The sequence below is a fragment of the Leptonychotes weddellii genome, chromosome 9, assembly GCF_054177405.1.
Source record: "Leptonychotes weddellii isolate Sample4059 chromosome 9, ASM5417740v2, whole genome shotgun sequence".
Classification (NCBI taxonomy): domain Eukaryota; kingdom Metazoa; phylum Chordata; class Mammalia; order Carnivora; family Phocidae; genus Leptonychotes; species Leptonychotes weddellii.
The window spans coordinates 24,993,260-25,015,381 of NC_138377.1; the positions used below are offsets into that span (position 1 = coordinate 24,993,260).

The 22,122-nt window shown below is 42.0% G+C and overlaps 2 protein-coding genes across 2 annotated transcripts in view; one reads left to right on the forward strand and one right to left on the reverse strand.

The window, feature by feature from the left end:
* Nucleotides 1-3,587: 3,587 nt before the first annotated feature.
* Nucleotides 3,588-6,232, forward strand: PNMA1 (PNMA family member 1). The gene has a single exon (XM_006730948.3). It carries the CDS (start codon nucleotides 4,380-4,382, stop codon nucleotides 5,439-5,441), a length of 1,062 nt encoding a protein of 353 aa, XP_006731011.1. The 5' UTR covers nucleotides 3,588-4,379; the 3' UTR covers nucleotides 5,442-6,232.
* A 5,475-nt stretch (nucleotides 6,233-11,707) lies between these two features.
* Nucleotides 11,708-22,122, reverse strand: part of DNAL1 (dynein axonemal light chain 1) — a 37,787-nt gene continuing 27,372 nt past the window's right edge. Inside the window, exons 6-8 of the mRNA XM_006730949.3 lie at nucleotides 19,515-19,641; nucleotides 18,078-18,218; nucleotides 11,708-13,706 (exon numbers count right to left, since the gene is read on the reverse strand). Coding sequence (XP_006731012.1) covers nucleotides 13,666-13,706; nucleotides 18,078-18,218; nucleotides 19,515-19,641 — 309 coding nt within the window. The 3' untranslated portion in view covers nucleotides 11,708-13,665. The remainder of the gene's footprint in view (nucleotides 13,707-18,077; nucleotides 18,219-19,514; nucleotides 19,642-22,122) is intronic.

Consider the following 22,122-nt stretch of genomic DNA (forward strand, 5'->3'; position numbering starts at 1 on the left):
GGTGGTCTCTCTGAGAGGGAGCTCAGCCTGGTACCTGTGCTGTCCCCTACACGACAATGCCCAGGCCTGCGCCGCTCCCCTGACCCTGTCCCAGGCCACCTCCTCTGGGAGGAAGGCTCCCGGAATGCCCGTACGTCAGAGGACAGGTACCTGTCCCTTTGCTGCTGGTGAGCAGCCTGCTGGGGCTGAAGTGTTCTCAAATGTGTGGCCAAGGGACCGGCGTGCCTCCCGAGCTCTCAGCCTACGGGAGGGAAGGCCGCAGACGGTGGAAGCTGCCGGGTGGGGCTGGAGGGAACTTTGTGAGAAACCTTGGCTCTTCCTGCTTCCCACCTTTTTGCCAAACGCCTTTGGGCCCTGGAGGCCGCTAAGGGAGCTTATCTGGGGTCCAGCCTGCTCCTCCTCGGTGCAAGTTCCTCCCTGCCTCTGTCCTGCCCTTGGCAGCTGCCCTCTAACCCCATCCCACCTGGTCTAGTGCTGGTACCCACAGCCCAGCCCCCAGTCCTGCTTGCTGGAGATTTCTGGATCCTTCCCTGGGAGGGGGAGGTTTCCTAACCAGATTGGACAGGAGCCTTCATTCCTTGACTTGTGTCATTTGAGAGCTATTTATTTATTCTTAATATTTAATTTTTAACATCCTCTCAGGGACCAGGGGCCTCCTGCTTTCCAGAGGCCCAAGTGCATTTATCCCAAAACAAGGCACCTTCTTGGCATCCACCCCACCCCCATTCCTAAGACCCTAAGGTCCCTCACCTCATTACTCTGGAAGCTTTTGCCAATAGGAGTGATAGTAGCCCTGGAAGAGGGTACAAAGGTGTGAGGTGTCACCAAAGCCGCAGGAAGACTAGCAGAAGCAAGGGAGATCAAAGGCAGTTCTTATTGCTACCTCTTCTCTGGCTGTATTTTCAACTTGCCTGAGGGGATTGGCTGGAAGCCAGAATTCTAGTCTTGTTTCTGGCTGGACGAAGCCATATTTGGCATGGAGTCACTGAAGTGAAGGGCTGGAAGGTTCTAGAGGCCCCATCACTTGCCAATCCTATAGGAGTGCTGAGTTACTTTTCTGATCTTGTTATTCAACTTCAGTTGTGTTAAAAGTTCCAAGTGAATGCAAGTATATGACAGGTCAGCAGGTTAGGAAGGAGCTGAAAATTCTGCCACTCTCCTTACGAGATAGCCTAAAGGCGCCATATTTGGTAGCTGGGAGTGAGGAGGGAGTTTTGTTTCTAAACTATGCACTAGCAGGTGTTCTTCAGCATTCATTTATGCATTAATATGGTTCTTCAGGACCCCAGCGATGGGAGTAACAAAATTCTTCTCCCCACCAGACTCCAGGAAGCTACCTAGATCTTCAACTTCCCAGTTTCCTCCAAAGGCTTCTTCAAGGTCCCAAGACTGCAAAAATCTGATATACCCTCCAGAAACAGGAGGGTGGCAAATTTAGGCTGTCTTCTAAATCACTTGTGTAGTAAGAGTGCCTTCGCAGCTTCGCCCCAAAGTGCTACTTATGTTTCCCGAGGTTTTTTCTATTTAAATAGTATTTAGTTTCAGGCCCCTCTGTGGACGTGTGGTAAAAGGAACCCCCTTCATTTAGAGTGATTCTCCTCTTCTAAGCTCATAGAAATCAGACTAGGTGAATGTTGGGGGAGAAAATCAAGCTGGTACCTCTGTATTAATTCCACCAGACACTGTATTTTCGAAGGGCTCATGCTCCATGATGGATTCATATCTAGAATATAAGGTGAAAGTTAAAATGTGTAGAGAGCAGTTGCCATTTTTCTGAGTGACCTGCCAATAAAGTAGGTGCAGCCATAAGAGCTGGGATAGGTGTGTCCTTTATGGTGCTTTCTCCCTGTGAACACAATAGGCTCGTCTTCTGTTTTTTCTTTCTCTTTTCTATTCAGAGCTGTTTAAGAAGTTAAATGACAAACACCTCCAGCTTTATAATGCCTTCCCCACACCATCTCCCATATCCATCTTCCAGTCTCCATCTACACTTAGCTAAGGGCATGAAACTAACCAGTGCCTGTGTTCCAGACCATTTCTGAGGTCTCTTACCCACCCAAGGAGACTGTGCTTCAGCGCACTGTTCTCCATGCCTTCAGCAGCCCCCCCTCACAGCTAAGGTACACCCTCATCCCTTCTGCCACCCCCCCACCCCGGCACAGAGGTCGTGTGCTGCTTATGTCTAAAGAGATCCCCTATATTTAACTGCCTCAGTGACCTAACCTCTTTCTTCTCATGTGCCAGATGTTAAGATGAAGGAGGAATACGACACATACCCAAGCCTCAGCTGTTTAAATATATTTTCACTGGGGCTCTCTTTTTTCGAACGGTATTTATTACCAGACTGGCAAGCCTAACTCCTTAGGTTTACGGGAAGTATGCGTATTTTTATATAACAATTGTATGTCCTCCCCATATTTTGCTGTGTTAATATTTGCCTCTAACAATTTGCAGCTGTTTCACCTTTCCCTCATTTGTCTCTAAGTTGAAGGCCTTGTTTGGAGGGGACAGCACAGGAACAGCCTTGACAGTCTGTAATTATTGTACAAATATTTTAATAGCATATAAATAAGTATATTCCTTTTATTTTGGAAAAAAACATGATCAGACACTGCCTTTTGTGTGTTTGCTGCCTGTGGCACCCTTTTTAAAAAAGACTGTTACATATTAAAATAGTGTATATATATATAAATATTACCTCTTTTGCTGTACAGTTGTGATAGACAAGACTGAAGATTTTATTTTTTGTGTGCTTTTTATAAAAAAGAAAAAATAACACACTAAAGTAAATCTTGCGGATGTGATTGTAATGTACCTATGTAACTTATTTACTTTTGAATGTTCTTCTGTATCTTTAAACCTTTTATTAAATAAGGTTTTAAAAATTCAGAGTTGAATGCTGTGTTCTTTTGGGGAGATTTTCACCACCTGGGATTGACCCCGTTTTGCCTGCAGGGGATTACGTGACATTTTTGAACTACAAGGATTCTATCACCTCTTTGTCAGTGATGGCCAGGGCAGGAAAAATAACACGCTAACGTTTGCCTGGCTACAAAGATTACTGAAAAGATAGAGATATTTTTACAAAATTTTAGACAAGAAAAAGCCTCAACTCAGTGTCTCACACAAAAACACGGACACGGCACACTTCCCACGTGTTAGTTTCGTTGAGATGAAGTATGGAGGGTGCAGAATGCAATCAGGTGCCACAGAGGAAGCCGCAGTGCTCACGACGGTATTTTCCTACGCAGCGGTAGACCAGTCTGCCTGATGGACGCATTTCAACAACATCACCTTAACTCCACTCCAGAATTACATTATCTTTTAAACACGGTCCTTTGTTTAAAAAAAAAAAAAAAATCTGGAAAATGTGAAAAAGGAAATGCGCCATCAGAGTAAGCAGTGCCCGGAGCGCCTCGCTAGCACCATGGCAACCGCTCGACCCCGCGAACCACGGGAGCGCGCGGAACTTGCGTCGTCAAGGCCACCGTTGCCATGGCTACGCTCAGCCGCGGGGGCGGGCCGCGGTGGACGCCGCTCCCGGAGCCGGCCCCGCCCCTCACTGCGGCAGGAACGCCTCCGCTGGCTGCGGGTCGGACGACCTGGCAACTGAGCTAGCTGCGCCACACCGCCGCAGCCCGCTGCAGCCGGCGCACGGCCGCCCCTGCCCGCCGCTGCCTCCGCCGCCTGTAGCCTCGCTTCCCCGTCCTTCTGGCGCCTCCGCTGCCCGGCCTGTGTCCGCGGTCCTCAGCCGCCCTCGCCGCCTGGAGCCATCACTGCGTCTGCAAAGAAACCGCTTGCGGGCTGGCCTCGCCACCGCCGCTGAGACCTCAGAACTGTCTCTTCCCTCGGGGACGACACAGCCCTCGTCTGCAAAGCAGCCGCTCCTCGCCCGACTGAAGGCCGGGCTCCGACCGCGAACGCCGAACGTCTCCGGGAGGAGCCCCGAGTTCCCCGCGCCCCGGCTGCAGGGAGAAGGCGGCCACGCCCCACGATCACTCCCCGGCGCCTCTCCAGCCCCGCGCTCCAGCCTTCGCCACCCGCCCTCGCTCCTCGCCTTCTGCGCTGCGACGCGACACCCTGCCTGCAGGTGGGGGACCCGACCGGAGACGCAGGGTGGCGGCGGACGCGTGACTGACTGCTTGAGCCTCCCAGAGGCTTCGCTGCGAGAACGAGCCGACGGACTGACTGATTTTGGGCGGGGGGCAGCGAAAAAACAAGAGCAGGACTCTGGTGTCATTTGTTAATTGTGATTGCGTGAAGCTTACCTCCCTCGGGCATATTGGGGGGAGTGTCTGCTGCTGTCCCTAAGTCCTAGAGCACAGGGAGCCACAGTCTAATCTGTATTTGTAGAATTGGGATCCTTGGTAGTTGGAAAAATGGCGATGACACTGTTGGAAGACTGGTGCAGGGGGATGGATGTGAACTCCCAGCGAGCCCTGCTGGTGTGGGGGATCCCAGTGAACTGTGATGAGGCTGAAATCGAAGAGACCCTCCAGGCTGCGATGCCCCAGGTGCCCTATCGAGTGCTTGGGAGAATGTTTTGGAGGGAAGAGAATGCGAAAGCAGCCTTGTTAGAGCTCACTGGCGCTGTCGATTACGCCGCGATCCCCAGGGAGATGCCCGGTAAAGGAGGGGTCTGGAAAGTGGTCTTTAAACCCCCGACTTCCGATGCTGAATTTTTAGAAAGGTTGCACCTCTTCCTAGCGAGAGAGGGGTGGACCGTGCAAGATGTTGCCCGCGTCCTTGGGTTTCAGAACCCCGCTCCGGCCCCAGGCCCAGATATGCCAGCAGAGATGCTAAACTATATTTTGGATAACGTTATTCAGCCTCTTGTTGAGTCCATATGGTACAAGAAGCTGACGCTGTTCTCCGGGAGGGACATCCCGGGGCCTGGGGAGGAGACCTTTGATCCCTGGCTGGAACACACCAATGAGGTCATAGAGGAGTGGCAGGTGTCTGATGTAGAAAAGAGGCGGCGGTTGATGGAGAGTCTTAGAGGCCCTGCCGCTGATGTCATCCGCATCCTCAAGACTAACAACCCTTCGATAACCACTGCCGAATGCCTGAAGGCGCTTGAGCAGGTGTTTGGGAGCGTCGAGAGCTCTAGGGATGCGCAGGTCAGGTTTCTGAACACTTACCAGAACCCAGGAGAAAAGTTATCTGCATATGTCATTCGTCTGGAGCCTCTTCTGCAGAAGGTGGTGGAGAAGGGGGCCATAGATAAAGATAACGTGAACCAGGCCCGCCTGGAGCAGGTCATTGCCGGGGCCAACCACAGCGGGGCCATCCGAAGGCAGCTGTGGCTGACAGGAGCTGCGGAAGGGCCTGCCCCTAACCTCTTCCAGCTGCTGGTGCAGATCCGCGAGGAGGAGGCCAAGGAGGAGGAGGAGGAGGCTGAGGCCGCCCTCCTGCAGTTAGGCCTGGAGGGGCACTTCTGAGGCCCAGGAGTTGGGCTGTAGTGCAGATGTAGATCCCAGCTGCTTTCCTTGTCTCCGTGCTGTCTTACAGGTGTGTGTCTTTGTTGTAAAGACTTCACCATGTTCTGTTGTTTTGGGGGGTGGGGGGAGTCAGGCCTGGGTATTCATGTAACATTAGTACAGTGGTGCCAGTGAGCCCCCTGAGCTGCTACAAGTGAGTCATCCTAGCCACAGTGCCAAGTAAAGACCTGCACACAGGTGCTCAGTGCAAGCTGTCGTGGCGGTCATCAGTTGTGAACCTGTGAATCCATGACACTTCCCACGGAGGTGAGCAGGTGGGAAACTGCATGTTCAGATGCTCAGGGCAGGGCCTGGCAACACTGGAAGTGTTCAGTAAATATATGAGCTGTCCTTACTAATATCATGAATAGTTTTTGTGTTTACAGTAAATTGCTCCTCATTTATATTAATGGAAAAAAATGTGACTTAATTAGATACTATTTATTCAACCTTACAAATTTCTTATTTTTCATCTTGAAACATCTGGATCAGTTTAATTGAAAAGTATTCTGAGACTATGGAATGGGGTGTTACAAAAATACCGCAATTCTAGAATTATGTAAATCAATTTTTCTCTGTACAAGATACAGAAATAAATTGCATGGGGAGGTTAATAAGAACCAGTTACAGTATCTATTCCCCCATTTCAAATCTTTGTCATTGAATAGTAGTTCTTGTTCATGCTGATTCTAAGTGTTCTAAATTTGAAGTTATCAAAATACATGTATATGAATAAAAGAATTTTAAAATTCTGTTGTCTTGTTTTTCTGACACATATACAAAATTTCAGTGTAATTAAGCTCTATATTCTCTTTTCTTAGGAAGACTTCCCCATGTCACTAAAAAAATCAAACTTCAATTACTTTAAGCTTTATAGCATACTGTGTAAGTATAAATTGCAGAACCTTTCAATGTATTCCATTTTTGCATGTTTTCTACAAGGCAAATGTTAGAAGGCTAAATAGATGTAAGTAAATATTAACTTACTATAAAATGTTAGGAAATACTGAAATGGGGCTCAGGATGTTATCTAGCAATGCTTTTTCTCCCCTTTTAAATCCCTTTTCAGCTAAAAATCTTTGTTTTGCTACAGAAATAATTCCTCATACCTGTTTAAAATGAATCTTTCAGATTTATAGCAGCCATTTTATATCCAGAGGATATAAACAGGGAAAGAGTTTAAAAACATGTTTGCAGAGAATCAGGGACTGAAGATGTTTGTCTTGAGATCCCAATAAATCCAGAAGTGGTTACATGAACATAAGAGTTCAGTGGGGTTTTCCCCTAGTAACAAGGCTTTAAAATTATAGCCAACCTATTTAACAATCTTAAGGCAAAAAAATTACCAAGGCTAATACTGGTATACAGTCTAAAAGATTTTTCTGTACACTCACTTATGTCCTCATCTTCCATGTCAGGTCTGTTCCACCCTCACAGTCTTCTCCCAACACACATCTCCACATATTTGACCCCTAAAACAGATACGCAAGTCTTCACTTCCCCCACCAAACATGTCCCCTCGTTCCTCCACGCCCCAACTCACAGAGCCTCCCCCTCCATTCCCATCAGCATGGCGGCATGGCACTGGGTACACGCAGCCCCCTCACTTCTCAGAATCTTACCCGTACACACACACTCACTCCCACCTCTCCCCACCAGCACTCCATCGTACCCCACCCCATGCATACAGTGCAGCAGTCTCCCACCCCAACCATACATTCCTGTCTCTCCACACACGCGTGCACACGTGCTCCCACTGCTGCTCACACCAGCTGGCCACCACATATACACACATTCTCACCCATACATACTACATTCATCATAAAAGTGATTGCGGTCTTCATTTTTTTCACCCAATGTTATAGGCATCCTTCTATGTCTGTACGTAGGGATACACCTTTTTATAGCTGCAGAGTTGATTGCATTTTAGAAAGGAGGGTTATCACTTGGGATTCTTTTATTATATATAATAATTATATATCTACATATACATACATATATATTTATATAATACATATATATGGTATACATGTCAGGATTCTAGACAGCCACCCTTTATTCTAGAAAGTAATGAACTAAAAATAATGAGCTGTTTCTAACCTGAATTAAGGTTTTCTCTTTATAGGCTCAGAAATTAAAATCTGCTTTTTAAAGGAGGACAGCAGAAAAAAACATCCTTATAACCAAAAAACTGTGGAATAAAGAAGTAGAAACTGCACTACAGTACCATTCTGAGACCAAAATTATATTCAGCCGATAGCACAGAATATGTGCTAAGACAATGTGTAATGTTGCAGCTATAACTGGGCTCTTCCCTGTTTCTTGTGCATCACAAAGGGGCTGGCCAATGTCAGGTTATTCCAGACCACACATCAGGGGCCTATCAACCGATCTTAACCTTGTATACTACTAGTGAGGAGAGGACTAGGAATGGTCAGGTGCAGTAGTAACTTGCTGTCCTGGGAAGCACTCTTTGCAGGATACTAATCATTGAAATGGTGCCCAGAGAACTTACGGTGAAGATTTACAAACCTGGGAGAGGAGATTGTCATTGGTGGTGAACTACAGGAAAAACAAAAAACAAAAAACATAAAGAAATGAGTCAATCTCTCTCCCCTTCTCTTTCATACACATGCACACAAGCTGTGTGGAACGTTTGATCCAAAGACCAAATTTCTTCAGAATTGAACGTCATTGGAAGTTCATGTGGTTGCTCTGTACTAGCTAAAACTAATGGTCATATAACCAAAAAAGATACATTTTTTTTATAAAATAACACAATTTATTACTATTTTAAAACATGTCTCACAAAATAACATTCAGAAACTCAACATTTCTAAATAATTTAACACAATAAGTTTAGTCATAAAGTCATGCTACAAAATTCCTGCATATAAAAGATTATTACCAAAGTATTAATAGATGTTAAAATGTTCTTCAGAATGGAGTTGGTTCTAGAGGCCAAAGATTCTGGAATGACGCTCGTTATCATGCTGACACCCTGGGAGAAGCAGCTAGCTATATGTATATTCTCTACAGCTACCAACTCACCAGTCTGTGGACGGGATTGATCCCTCCAGGCAACAGCACCTCAGAGGCAGGTACCCCGCAGAGCAAAGAAGCAAAGAACTTCCCACCCTTGTAACATGAGCCACAACTTAATTTAACCAACATCTAAATTAATTTTTCAAATCTAGATGTGGGAAAGATAACTCACAAAGTTCCTTTTCTGAGTAAGAGAATTCTACTTGACGTATTCCCCAGAGGGATGACTGTCAATGTAGCAGACGTGGAAGGTGACACCAAGGAGGGAAACAGGGAAATCCTGACTCTGATTATGTCAACAGACAACTACTGCGCAGGAGCGCTTACAACGAGCAAGAATGAAGTTGGGTTCTCTAATATCCACATGCAGGCTAGGTACTTACCTACCTGCCCTTTGGGAGTACTTTCCACCAACATCCAGTTCATAATTTTAAAGTGCAAATCTACTGCAAAATAGTTTACTCTCCCCCACCCCCTTGTTAAATTTGCTGGAGCACAATTTGGTTGGCTGGTTCCCCTCCACTTTAGCCCAATATGGGAAATTAACTAGAATCCAGTTATGACTTCTCTAAGTGTCAAGAGAAAATTTTTCTTCGTTTAGAAAAAAGTAAGACTCAGTCTCATTTTTTCTTTCAGTCTTCTTCCTTTGTACTCACTACTTTATAAAAAGGCAGGAATGGAGATTTAGATGTGGGATTTCTAAAAGTTCAGTGATTTTTTTTTTAAACACACCCTTTTTTATTGCACCTATTTTATGGTTTTACAAAAACAAAAACAACAACCTCATGCTACAGTGAAGGTAAAGGAATATGGTCAAGTTAGCTGTGTCAGAAGCTCCAACTCCACTACACTGAATCTTGTTTTATATTTAATTATTCACAGACACATTAAGCAGCCTAAATAAAGAAAATGTGTGCCAAAGGAATTAATTTCAGTTAAAGGATAACTTTCAGTTCAGCAGTTAGTTTTTTCCCTTTACCAATACTTACAATGTAAGGTCTTCACAAACTGACAGACTGCAGTTAGAGAGACACTAACTACTCATATGATCAATATTTTGACACCCCCCACACACACACCAATTTTTAAAAGTTAATGATTAAATCCAATCTTTCTAGACCCTACACTTTTCCCATTTAGTCCTAAGAAAAAGCCAGGTGGAAGGTTCTGGGTCAGAGAGATGATGATCTTCAATTCCACTTACACATCACCAATTCTGAGAATAAGTCAACAGTTACAATTAATTTCTTATTCCTCGTTACTCTACTTCAGACCACTGGTAAAAGGTATAAGAAGAAGCATCTATTCAAGCCAAATTTCTTTTTCCTCACAAGAACCACATTTAAGTATCTTATAACCGTACCAAGTTAGTGACCAATTATCATGATCAGACATTCCTCTGATCACATTCAAAATTGGTGTCTACACCAGCTAACTTTCATATATGATTACCAAATTTTGCCAAATTTTATACACTTTTTCTGTATTTAATGACTGCTACAGTCTGGAAATTCCAATGCATTAGTGGACAATGAATGAACACTTAAAGAATGAACACTTAAAGAATGGTCCATTTTCTAAAAGCACACTCAAAAAGTTCAACATTAGAGATAAAGAAAAATCTATCATAAAGTTGAATTCTGTTATAGTAAGACAGAGGTAGGTTAATAATCACTGTCCTAAGATAAGCAAGAATGCTAAGAAATTAAAGTTGAGACCCTGCTGAAAAATGTAAGTTGAACCTTCTAGCCCTGAGTTTCTAATGTTATATGAAAAATTATTAAAATGACCATTACAAAAAAGCAAAACACCAAGGACCATTTTCCTTCCATCCATGATTATTAAATACATCACCTTCTCTCATACAACAACTCAGGTGGCATATAGGACTACAGAGTGAAAATAAATGCACCCTGGATAAAAGGAATGTTTGTCCTTCGTCTTCGTTTAGAAAAAAGTAAGACTCAGTCTCATTTTTTCTTTCAGTCTTCTTCCTTCGTACTCACTACTTTATAAAAAGGCAGGAATGGAGATTTAGATGTGGGATTTCTAAAAGTTCAGTGATTTTTTTTTAAACACACCCTTTTTTTTATTGCACCTATTTTATGGTTTTACAAAAACAAAAACAACAACCTCATGCTACAGTGAAGGTAAAGGAATAAGGAAGGTAAAGGAATATAAAGCACTGGTTCTTAACCAGGGGAGGATTTGTTCCTACCCCTCTGCCAGAGGGGACAGATGGTAATGTCTGAAGACATTTCTGGTTGTCACAACTAGGCAGGGGGTTCTACTGGCATCTAGTGAAGCCAGAGATGGTGCTAAACATCCTGTAATACACAGGACAATATCATCCAACCCAAAATGTTAACAGTGCCAAGACTGAGAAACTCTGGTTTAAAGGAACAAAATCGTACGAACAGAGAACACAAAAACCTTTCAAGGTCTGACCAGGTAATACACCCATAAGCTTAGAGTTAGGGAACACAGAAAAGTTGAATTCCTTTGTAGACTAAAATCAAGTTACTTGTGAAAAATTAAAATGCTGAACTGATTCTAGAGCTCTACCATCATTATGAGAATAGAGGAAATTTAAATGAGCCACTAAAATGGCACAATGCTTTAAACCAGGAGAACAGAGAGAATCCATCTAATCCATAAACCAAAGGCATTTAATATCAGCTAAATTTGCAACAGTAAAGGATGATTTAAGGAATGACTGGAGAAAATGTTCTGAACTTACTCATACACCCTACCTTCCATTTTCTAATGGCATGGATTCTGGCTTTAATTCCATGAAAAGGATGCATAGAAGTCATTCAAACATTTGTTGAGTGAAACTAAGTAGGAATTTTGTGTGAAATGAACACAGAAAAGCACCTTACATTTCTCTGAGAACTATCAGTGATTAAAAGACATTAAGAAACAAGGAGAAGCAGGGGCGCCTGGGTGGCTCAGTCGTTAAGTGTCTGCCTTTGGCTCAGGTCACGATCCCAGGGTCCTGGGATCGAGCCCCACATCCATCGAGCCCCACATCCATCGAGCCCCACATCCGGCTCCCTGCTCAGCGGGAGGCCTGCTTCTCCCTCTCCCACTCCCCCTGCTTGTGTTCCCTCTCTCACTGTGTCTCTCTCTCTGTCAAATAAATAAATAAAATCTTTAAAAAAAAAAAAAAGAAACAAGGAGAAGCAGAAAAAATTAGTTTCTATATTATAGAATTCAGAAAACCACACACCAACACCGTAAGCCATTTTACAGATTCAATATGAAGTCATCCCTTCCTATTACATTCACTTCCAGAGTAACTTTTGAAAATATATCCATAAATAGTAAAATGGCTTCAAGCTTGCCTACTCGATGAAGTGCAAACTACAAGTGAAGAAGATCATCTTCCCTCCTAGTTTGGGGGACTTAAACATTACCACAGGGAATACTCATTGTCTACAGCTCACAAAAGAAATACCCAAAGGCTTTGAATATATAAGCCAGAGTAAAGATTTCTTCCTATGAGATTATAAGGAAGAACTAAAAGGAAGCTAATAAAGTGTTGGACTAATTTTTCCTCTTGCTGTTTGTATTTAGAATTGATTGTCAAAGCAGTGGTCCCTTTAGATCAGAATGACTCAGAGAAATCATGTAATTCCTACTTAAATGATAGCTGAAGTTTTCTGAAACCCAGGACTATGCAATCACTTTAAAAAAATGACTCTCTCCTCTTTTGACTGATTTTACACAAGTAAATGGGGAAATAAGAATCAGTCTCTGGTTGAGGGACTTTAGGCACAATTTGGCAGAGCGCCTCTGACTTCTTTTCTGCAATCTGTCAGTAATTCAGTCATGATCTGCTATGGACTTCATCTGGTTACCGACTATACCTTGTACTTTCCAAAAAGATTTTTTTTCCTTACAAATTCTAAGCTCTGTATCCAACTATTGCTTTGCAATTTTGAGGTTAGGTCACCTACCATGCTTCATAGAGAAGGCAATCCTCAAAAATATTGCCATTTGCCTGGGATCCCATAATGAAATCTCTCTTCTCTTTTCCCTCCACAATCACTTACATAGTTCATTTTAAGAGCTAACTTAGAAATGTTCTAAAAATATATTTTGAGATTCTAAATTTAATCTATTGAAAGGTATCAGATGCAGTCTTTTAAGTTCTATATCCTTATTTATAGCAATCAATTCTCCCAACATGAGGGTCCACAGAACAAAGTTATTAGAGAAAATTTTGATATATATGAATGGCCAACATTTAGGCTAGGAATTCAAATATAACTACTGTTTACATGTATTTCCTTATATAACATATAAGGGACTATAAACCAAAAAGTGTGCCTAAGATCAGGCCCATGTGAGTAACATGACCAGAGTAGTGGTCAAAGGAATGATCGTGACAGTCATTTTAACCACTGACCCAGATCACAGCATGACTGACTGTGCACAGTGACTCAAGTGGCCAGGTGTACAAACACAACCTAAATTCCAGTTGACAATGCACACATTTTTGGAAAAACAAATAAGTAAATATAACATGGGCTGTAAGGCCTCCAAGATATTAATTTTTCCTCTTTTCACCATAGCTTTTCCAATTGGACTTTGGGAGTCTTGGTTCTAGGACTGCTCTGTATTTCTTCTAAGAGGAACTCTTTCTGTCACCGCGCTGCCTTCTGAACCAAAGGCATGACACATTTGTGCTTCTGAGTCATAAGGACATGGACCTTCAGGAAAGATGGTCTACAGATTCAAAAGTTAAGTATATATATTTAAATGCCTGGTCTGAAAACAAACAAACAAACCCTAAACAAACTGAATAAAGAACCATATTTGTTGTTCTTTGTTGTTAAAAATGACTGGTCTATAAAAGTTTCGGTAGATGGGGCCATGTAGTACATAACTGGGACTGAAGACAAGAAGTTGAAAATTCGAGTTTCTAAAAAAAGTACTAGAATGTATGAAGTTGGTGTTACCGTTTTGGGGGGAGAAACACTCAATAGGTTTAAAAAAAGATAGCAATGAGAGATTTGTTTTATCTTAAGAACCTTTTGCCCCACACAGGATCTTTAAAATAGACAATTATACAAAACTTATCTATTGTTCTTATGACATTTAAATAAGTTAACACAAAGCAGAAAACGTGGTGTTAGTTATCTTCTTCCTCATCCTCTTTAATTACTGGGGTACCTAAAATGAAAAAGAAAATATTTCTGGTCATTCTCAACAGATTGCTAAAATTCTAAATGAAAATATTTTCCTGTTAACCTGAGAAGCTATGAGATGCTACGAAGTGTGCCATAATAAAAATAATCTCATAAAATAATCTCTTTAATTTCAAATTATCCAAAAAGCCTCTCAGGGAAATTCTCAAATGGATTAATATAAGTACTTATGAATATTTGGCTCCCCAAATGCAGAGTTGCAAATAAAATGCCTACAGGTGCCAGGCAGAAAAATAAGGCCCTATACCCAGTAAAAACTTTGTATGTTAAACACAAAGAAATATTCTTCATTTTTCACAATAAAATATGCAATCCCAGTGTTGCCAGAAATCTGTATTTTTATATTACTCTCCCAAATATTAAGCAATAGGGACAAATTTGGGAAAAAATAAAAAGAACCAAAGCACAAAAAACAAAACACATCTGCAGGCTGTCACTGGGCCAAGGGCCACCCATTTCTGAGCACTGGCATTTGAAGCCTGCCCACAATTTGACCCCAATCCACTGTTCTGTCTTAACTCCTCAGCCATGCACCTTCTTCACCAGCTAAACTGATCAATTCACTGTCTCCCAAACTCACTTTGCACATGCCTACCTCTGGACCCGTGTTCAACAGAGTTCCTCCATTTTGGAATGTCCTCCCACAACAACTCTCCTTCCATCTAAACCCCACCCTTAATAAGGAACCAACTCTAGTGCCTCTTCCTCTGTGATCCTTCCTTAATGAACATTTATGTTCTTTATGGTAGCGAGCAGAGTTTCATCTCTCTGTACTCCCCACAGCATCTTTTCACAGGGGGAGAGTGAATGTGTTATTAGAGTATAACATACAAAATACACAAATTATGTAAGTGTACAGATCGATAAATAAACACAAAGTGAACACATCTGGTAACCAGCACCAGAATAGGTAGAGAACATTATTAGAACCCCCAAAACTTCCTCAGGCCCCCTTCCAGTCACTATCCCCCCACAAAAGGCATATTCTATCCTGATGTCTAACAACGTAGGTTATTTTGCCTGTTTTTGAAATTGATATGAACGAGATGGTATAACATACACTCTGTGTCTGGCTTCTGTTGCTCAACATTATGTTTGCGTGATCCATCTATATTGTGTGAAATTTGTAGTTCACTCATTCTCATTGCTGTTTAAAATTTTTTTTTTTAATTTATTTATTCATGAGAGTCAGAGAGAGAGATAGAGAGAGGCAGCGGCAGAGGGAGAAGCAGGCTCCCCGCCCAGCAGGGAGCCCGATGCGGGACTCGATCCCAGGACCCTGGGATCGTGACCTGAGCCGAAGGCAGATGCTTAACCATCTGAGCCACCCAGGCGTCCCTCTCATTGCTGTTTAATATTACATTATATGAATATGTCATAATTTGTTCTATTGTTGATGGGCATTTGGGTTGTTTCCAATTCATAGCTATTAAAATAGTGCTGCTATGAACATTCTCATACACGTCATTTGGTAAACATATATATCCTTTTCTTTTGGGTATATAGCTAGGAGAAAAAGTGCTGGGTCATAATGGATATGTATGTAGAGCTTTTATAGATAATGCCAGTTTTCTAAAGTGGTTATACCAAGTTACATTACCATTTGGCAAGGTCTGAGAGTTCTAGTTCTCCACATCCCACTAATATTTGGCATTATCTTTTTCATTTTAGCTTTTTAAGATTCCCTAGTTTTGCTTATAAGCAACAGAAGAGGAGCAAAAGTAGGCAAGTTAGCAGCTGTAGCTGTCTCTGTTCTGGTCTATCCTATAGACCAAGCTGGTTATTGTAGGGGCTGTTCAGATTGCCCTGAGGTCAGTACTTGGTCCAAAAGGCTATAATGTGGCTTGGTCTACTCAGGGTCTACTTGAGGGGTTCTGTTCCATGTTTAAGGGAAGAGTTTTACTTCCTGTATGCAATCCTGAAAGAAGACAAATGACTTCAAATGGTTTCTAGAATCCAACCAAAGTTGAACATAAAAAAGCTGAAGTCCAAGACTCTAATGTCCTTACCCACTTTTTTCTATTTTATTTTTTAATTGTGAAATATTCATTCATACAAATACAATATAAATAATTTAATGAGTAATAAAGCCAATGATTGTATACCCCCTACCAATTTAGGAAATAGAATATTACCAGCATCTTAGAAACCCATTTGCCTCTTCCCAATTATTCCTGTACCTCTCCACAAGAGATAATCTATAGTCTGTCATTTTACCCCTATGCATCCAGAAAAAAAAGAAAAGAACATTCTGCATGATTCCACTGATATAAAACTTTAGAAAATTCAAATTAATCTATAGAGGCAGAAAGCAATCAGTGATTGCTCTGGGAGGGATGATGCAAGGACCAGGAGAGAGGGATTACAAAGAGGCACAAGGATACTTTTGAGGGTGATGCATATGTTTATTCCCCCAGCTTTACTGAGATATGACTGAGATAGCATTGTGTAAGTTTAAGGTATGAACATGATAATTTGATATATATTATGGAATGATTACCACAATGTTAGGTAATACATTCATCACCTTACATAGTTACTTCTCTGTGTGTGTGTGTGTGTGTGTGTGTGTGTGTGGTGGTAACTTTTAAGATCCACTGTCTAGGGGCGCCTGGGTGGCTCAGTTGGTTAAGTGACTGCCTTCGGCTCAGGTCATGATCCTGGAGTCCTGGGATCGAGTCCCGAATCGGGCTCCCTGCTCAGCAGGGAGTCTGCTTCTCCCTCTGATCCTCCCCCCTCTCATGCTCTCTCTCTCTGTCTCATTCTCTCTCTCAAATAAATAAAATCTTTAAAAAAAAAAAAAGATCCACTGTCTAAGCAACTTTCTAGTTGCTGTAAGACAGTATTGTTAACTATAGTCACCATCATATATTCACTATCTTAACTGTGGCGATGGTTTCAGAGGTGTATATGTATATCAAAACATACCAAATTATACACTTTAAATATGTGCAGTTAACTGTGTGTCAATTAAACTTCAATTAAGCTGTTAACATTTTTTGGTGTAGGAAGATAGATGGGTAAGAGCTTTTCACATCAATAATTCTCAATTAGAGGACAGATGAGCGCATATCTTCCAGGGAGGCATATTGGAATCACCTGTGAAACTTTTTCAAACTATAGAGACCTCTTCACTCTCTCCCCAGAGATTCTAAAATATCCAATATCTTCACAGGGGTGCAGTCCCATTTAAGAACAACCACTGCAGTAAGCTGGGGTGGATAAAAGGGTTGTATACTGAGGCTTTGAAAGAGGTAGTAAGGGAGCAAGGGGGAGACAAAGAATATAGGAAAGGTAGAATGACAAGGCAGCAGGGGTGGTAAAGAGAGAAGAGAAGGGCTGAGGGACATGGAGGCCTCAACCATAGACAACTAGATCCTTTTGTTTTGGGTGTGACTATCAGTATGAGTATGGTGCTGAAGACAGTAGGGCAAATATGTATTTGGTACATGGGATGATGATGATGATGATGATCACATAGCTGGATATTACTTATTTGTTTCTTCTAAGTATTTCCTTTCCCTCCATTCAATCAGGTAGCCTAGTCAGTTCTGGATCACTGCTTCAGGGGCAATGTGGAAAGTAGAGAAAGACCATCAGACTTACTGGATTTTGTCTTTGAAAAGCCTAAGAAGATCACTGGAAGACAGTTTGTGAGAAGATACAGAAAAATGTGGAAAAGAGGGAGGGGGATAGTGATTCTCTTCAGATTAGAAAGGTTATTTCCCTGGGCTGGCAGAAAAGAGAGAAGTCTGTGGGTTCTGGAACAGTTGGGATCCTGGCCTGGCTTCCTGGGAGGAGGTAAGATCCAGAGAAGTCTGGGACTATTATCATTTTCAGTTTTTAGATTACAAAAGAACAAGGCTTGGTGAAATTAATTAACTAGCAAAATGACAAAAAAGCTATTAAGTGGTAGAACTAGAACTTGAACCCAGTCAGTCAGGGATATCTACTGACATTGACACCTATCTTAAATATTGGTTAACTAAAATTAGAGGGTAGGGGTAGAGAGAAACCTACAATTTTTATCCAGTTGTGAAAAAGCAACTGCTTACCATTTATGTCTAATTATTCTGCAAAATAATACCTTTGTGACTTGAGAACAAGCGTGGCTTTCTTAAAAATTTTTGGTCAAGGGATGATCTTATACCAGTCTAAGTATCCTAGGAGGTTTTCATCTCACCTAGACTCTAAAATTTCCTATGGAATGAAATGGCTTTGGAGATTAGAGACAACCTATTTCTTTCTTAGTTTTGCTCCTTTTCATGATTCCATGTCACAAATTCAATCCTTATGCCTAGAAAGCATTGCCCCAAGCTAGTCCAGAATCACTCACCATCCAGCTTTTTCAGTTTGGGGACTCTCTTGGTCGCCTCTTCAATCCAGTTCCCATCAGCAGAATGTTTCTCTTCCAAGGGATTGCCTACAAACACCAGGTCTTCCAGGCACGGCAATTCTGCCAGCTTCACAAATTCAGCTACAAGTACAAAGAATACATTCTATAATAAAATGGAAAATTCTCCTGTTATGATTTTGGAGATTGAACTCCAGTATCACTAGCCCTCAGTTTGTGACTATTCAGAACAATTTGTTGTTTAAGATTTTGAAGAAAGTAAGGGAAATTATACCATATGAAGTCATTCTCTGAAGACATTATGGAAAGGGAAGGAAAAAGAAGACATACCTCTTCTACCTTTATGCTAGCCTAAGGACGGGATAAGAAAAGGAGATGAGGTTCAGAATCACAAAGAACAACATATCACTCTCCAGCGACAGGTCTTCTCTATGCTGTATTGCATCAGTATGGGTTAAATCAAATTTGTCTCCAACCATTCCCTCATCTTCGAATTCTTTATTTAAAAGAAGATTTATTTATTTGAGAGAGAGAGTCAGCATGGGGTAGGGGTCAGAGGGAGAGGGAGACACCGAATCTCAAGCAGACTCTACACTGAGCACGGAGCCTGATGTGGGGCTCAATCCCACAACCCCGAGATCATGACCTGAGCTGAAATCAAGAGTCGGAAGCTTAACCAGCTGAGCCACCCAGGTGCCCCTCATCTTTGAATTTTTTTTTTTAAGATTTATTTATTTATTTTAGAGAGAGAGAGAGCAGGGTGGAGGGGAAGAGGGAGAGGGAGACAGTCTTAAACAGACTCCCCACTGAGCACAGAGCCTGCAGGGCTTGATCTCACAACCCCGAGTTCATGACCTGAGCTGAAGCCAAGAATCCAACACCTAACTGACCAAGCCACCCACACATCCCTCATCTTTGAATTCTCAAAGCAACGCATTCACACACCTACTGAAGAACTCATTACACAGTTTATAAACTACTCTTTCCCCCTAAGTTGTGAATTCCTTGAAGGCATGGACAGTGTACTATTCAACTATGTATCTCAAGAGCCTGGCATAGCTCGTAACACTTAATAGGGCTTTGGTAAATGCTCAATGAATAATGTACTATAAAAAAACAAAGTCATATAGATGGCAAATACATATTCCATCCAAGAATTATTAAATTTAAACTGATTCCATTCAGCCTTTGGACTATAATTTTTTTCCATGATGAAGGGGACCAGGATCTATTCAATATAATCATTTTAAGTAAATATTTAAATGTAAATTTCAAGCATTCAGCTGAAAGATAGGAACTCCTATAGCTATTTCCCTGTGTGCTTAGAAAGAAATGTCCCCATTTTGCATCTTGTTCTCTGTTGGGCTATTTTCTATAAACAGGAGGTAGAAGGTTAGCAAAGAGCCAGCTTCAGCTTACCCCAGTCTTTCACTAGGTTATTAGACATGTAGAGAATCTTCAATTTCTTCATTACATGGATCCCTTTCAACTTCTCAATAAAATTGTAGGAGATCCACAGTTCTTCTAATGTGTCCCCTACTGCTTCCTGAAAAAGAAAGCCATTTTGGTTTACAAGCTTATTTTCCTCTGTCCCCTTTCTTTTTTTTTTTTTTTTTAAGATTTTTTATTTATTTGCGAGAGAGAGAATGAGAGACAGAGAGCATGAGAGGGAGGAGGGTCAGAGGGAGAAGCAGACTCCCTGCTGAGCAGGGAGCCTGATGTGGGACTCGATCCCGGAACTCCAGGATCATGACCTGAGCCGAAGGCAGTCGCTCAACCAACTGAGCCACCCAGGTGCCCTCTCTGTCCCCTTTCTTATAAACATAAAGACAATGGTCTTCAGAGAGAACTGAAACCCACCTGTCCGTTGGCAGGGGGGCTGAGGCTATGTGGGAGTTTTTTCTCATTAAGGCAAGTACAACATTTTCTTCCTCTCTTCAAACTGATATGAACTAAGAATAGCTACTGAAATCACCAAAAGGGGAAATAATAGCACTATTTTATCATTTTTATTGAATTGTATAGATTTCAAATTATTTCCCTGTATTATATGATTTGATCCTAATAATATTTAAGATAGGCAAAGTAGCTTATTTGATTTCCATTATAGAGATTAAAGGCATTTTCTAAGATCACAATGCTATCAAATAATAGAGCTAGGTCTAAATTTCAGGGTTTTTGTTTCAATATTTACTACAGAAACTTTCAAACACAAAAAGTTGAAAGAATCTTATAGCAAATATCTATGTATCTACTACCCAGATTCTACCATTAACATTTTACTATTCTTTTCCTATCACATATCTGTCCATCTATCCATCCACTATCTATCCATCAATTCCTCTTATTTTTTTGATGTATAAAATTCAGTTTAAAACCCACAGTCTTTCCATTACAGTATAAAGATCATGCTGGCTCTTAAATGCTAGATATAATCAATGTGGTACAAAGACTTTTCCTTCTTTTATAGACATAAGACAAAATGTAATGATTATTTTCTTTATAAAAAAGAAATGAGGGGGGTGCCTGGGTGGCTCAGTTGGTTAAGCAGCTGCCTTTGGCTCGGGTCATGATCCCAGGGTCCTGGGATTGAGCCCCACGTCGGGCTCCCTGCTTGGCGGAGAGCCTGCTTCTCCCTCTCCCTCTAACTGCTTCTCTGCCTACTTGTGCTCTCTATCTGTCAAATAAATAAATAAAATTTAAAAAAAAGAAATGAGGGGCACCTGGGTGGCTCAGTCAGTTAAGTGCCCGACTCTTGATTTCAGCTCAGGTCATGATCTCAGGGTTGTGAGATCAAGTCATGCATCAGGTTCCGCGCTGGGCATGAAGCCTGCTTGGGATTCTTTCTCTCCCTCCCCCTTTGCCTGTCCCCCCCCCCAAAAAAAGTTCTAGGCAGGAACAATTACATGCTCAATTTCCTCCTATCCCAAAAGAATTTACCTACATCCACATGGTAACGTCTAGAATGTGGGGCCTAGGTCTATGTCCTGGTCACTTTCCCTTCAAAGACCGCAGAGAAAGTAAGTGTACCCTGGATAAAGATTTTCCATACTGGTGGAACCAGGGGGAAGCCGAGAAGGGAGTGGCCTGAATTAGTCTGTGTGCCATCCCAACTCCCACAATTCATCATAGTTTCAACTTCCGGAGTTGAGAAGAAACACAATTCAAAGTAAAAAAAAAAAAAAAAAAAGTTTAAATCAGTCTATCCTGGCACTCATATATCAGAACTTTGTGATTTAAGCAAACCCCTCATCTAGTAGTATTCTGATATCTTCTACCAAAGGACCTAATTAATATATCCTACCTTTCAGAAGAGGGGAATCAGTCTTCAAACAATTTAAGCTGTTTTGCATACATTTTCATCTCAGTGCATCCCTAATCATCTCATGTTGCCAATTTAGAAAGTATGAGGTAGCAGGAAAAATACTGACTAAATATGGATTAGAAGATTTAGGCTCAATTCTGGGTTCTGCCGCTTAGTTTTGTTTTAGTTTTGTTTTACCTGTGCACCTGAGGACTCTCGGTCAATTTCACATAGCCAATTTGATCAATTCTCCAAAGAACCAATTTGCTGAATTTACTCGTTCACTGATTTACTGAAAAACTGTTCACTTATAAATTATAGCAATTTGTTTTATTTTTTTTTTAAGATTTTATTTATTTATTTGACAGAGAGAGACACAGCGAGAGAAGGAACACAAGCAGGGGGACTGGGAGAGGGAGAAGCAGGCCTTCCGCGGAGCAGGGAGCCTGACAGGGGGCTCGATCCCAGGACCCTGGGATCATGACCTGAGCCGAAGGCAGATGCTTAACGACTGAGCCACCCAGGCGCCCCAGCAATTCATTTTCGATAGGATAAGATATGATATAAATTGGGGCGCCTGGGTGGCTCAGTCGGTTAAGCGGCTGCCTTTGGCTCAGGTCATGATTCCAGGGTCCTGGGATCGAGCCCCATGTCGGGCTCCCTGCTCAGCGGGGAGTCTGCTTCTCCCTCTGCCTCTGCCTCTCCCCCTGCTTGTGCTCTCTG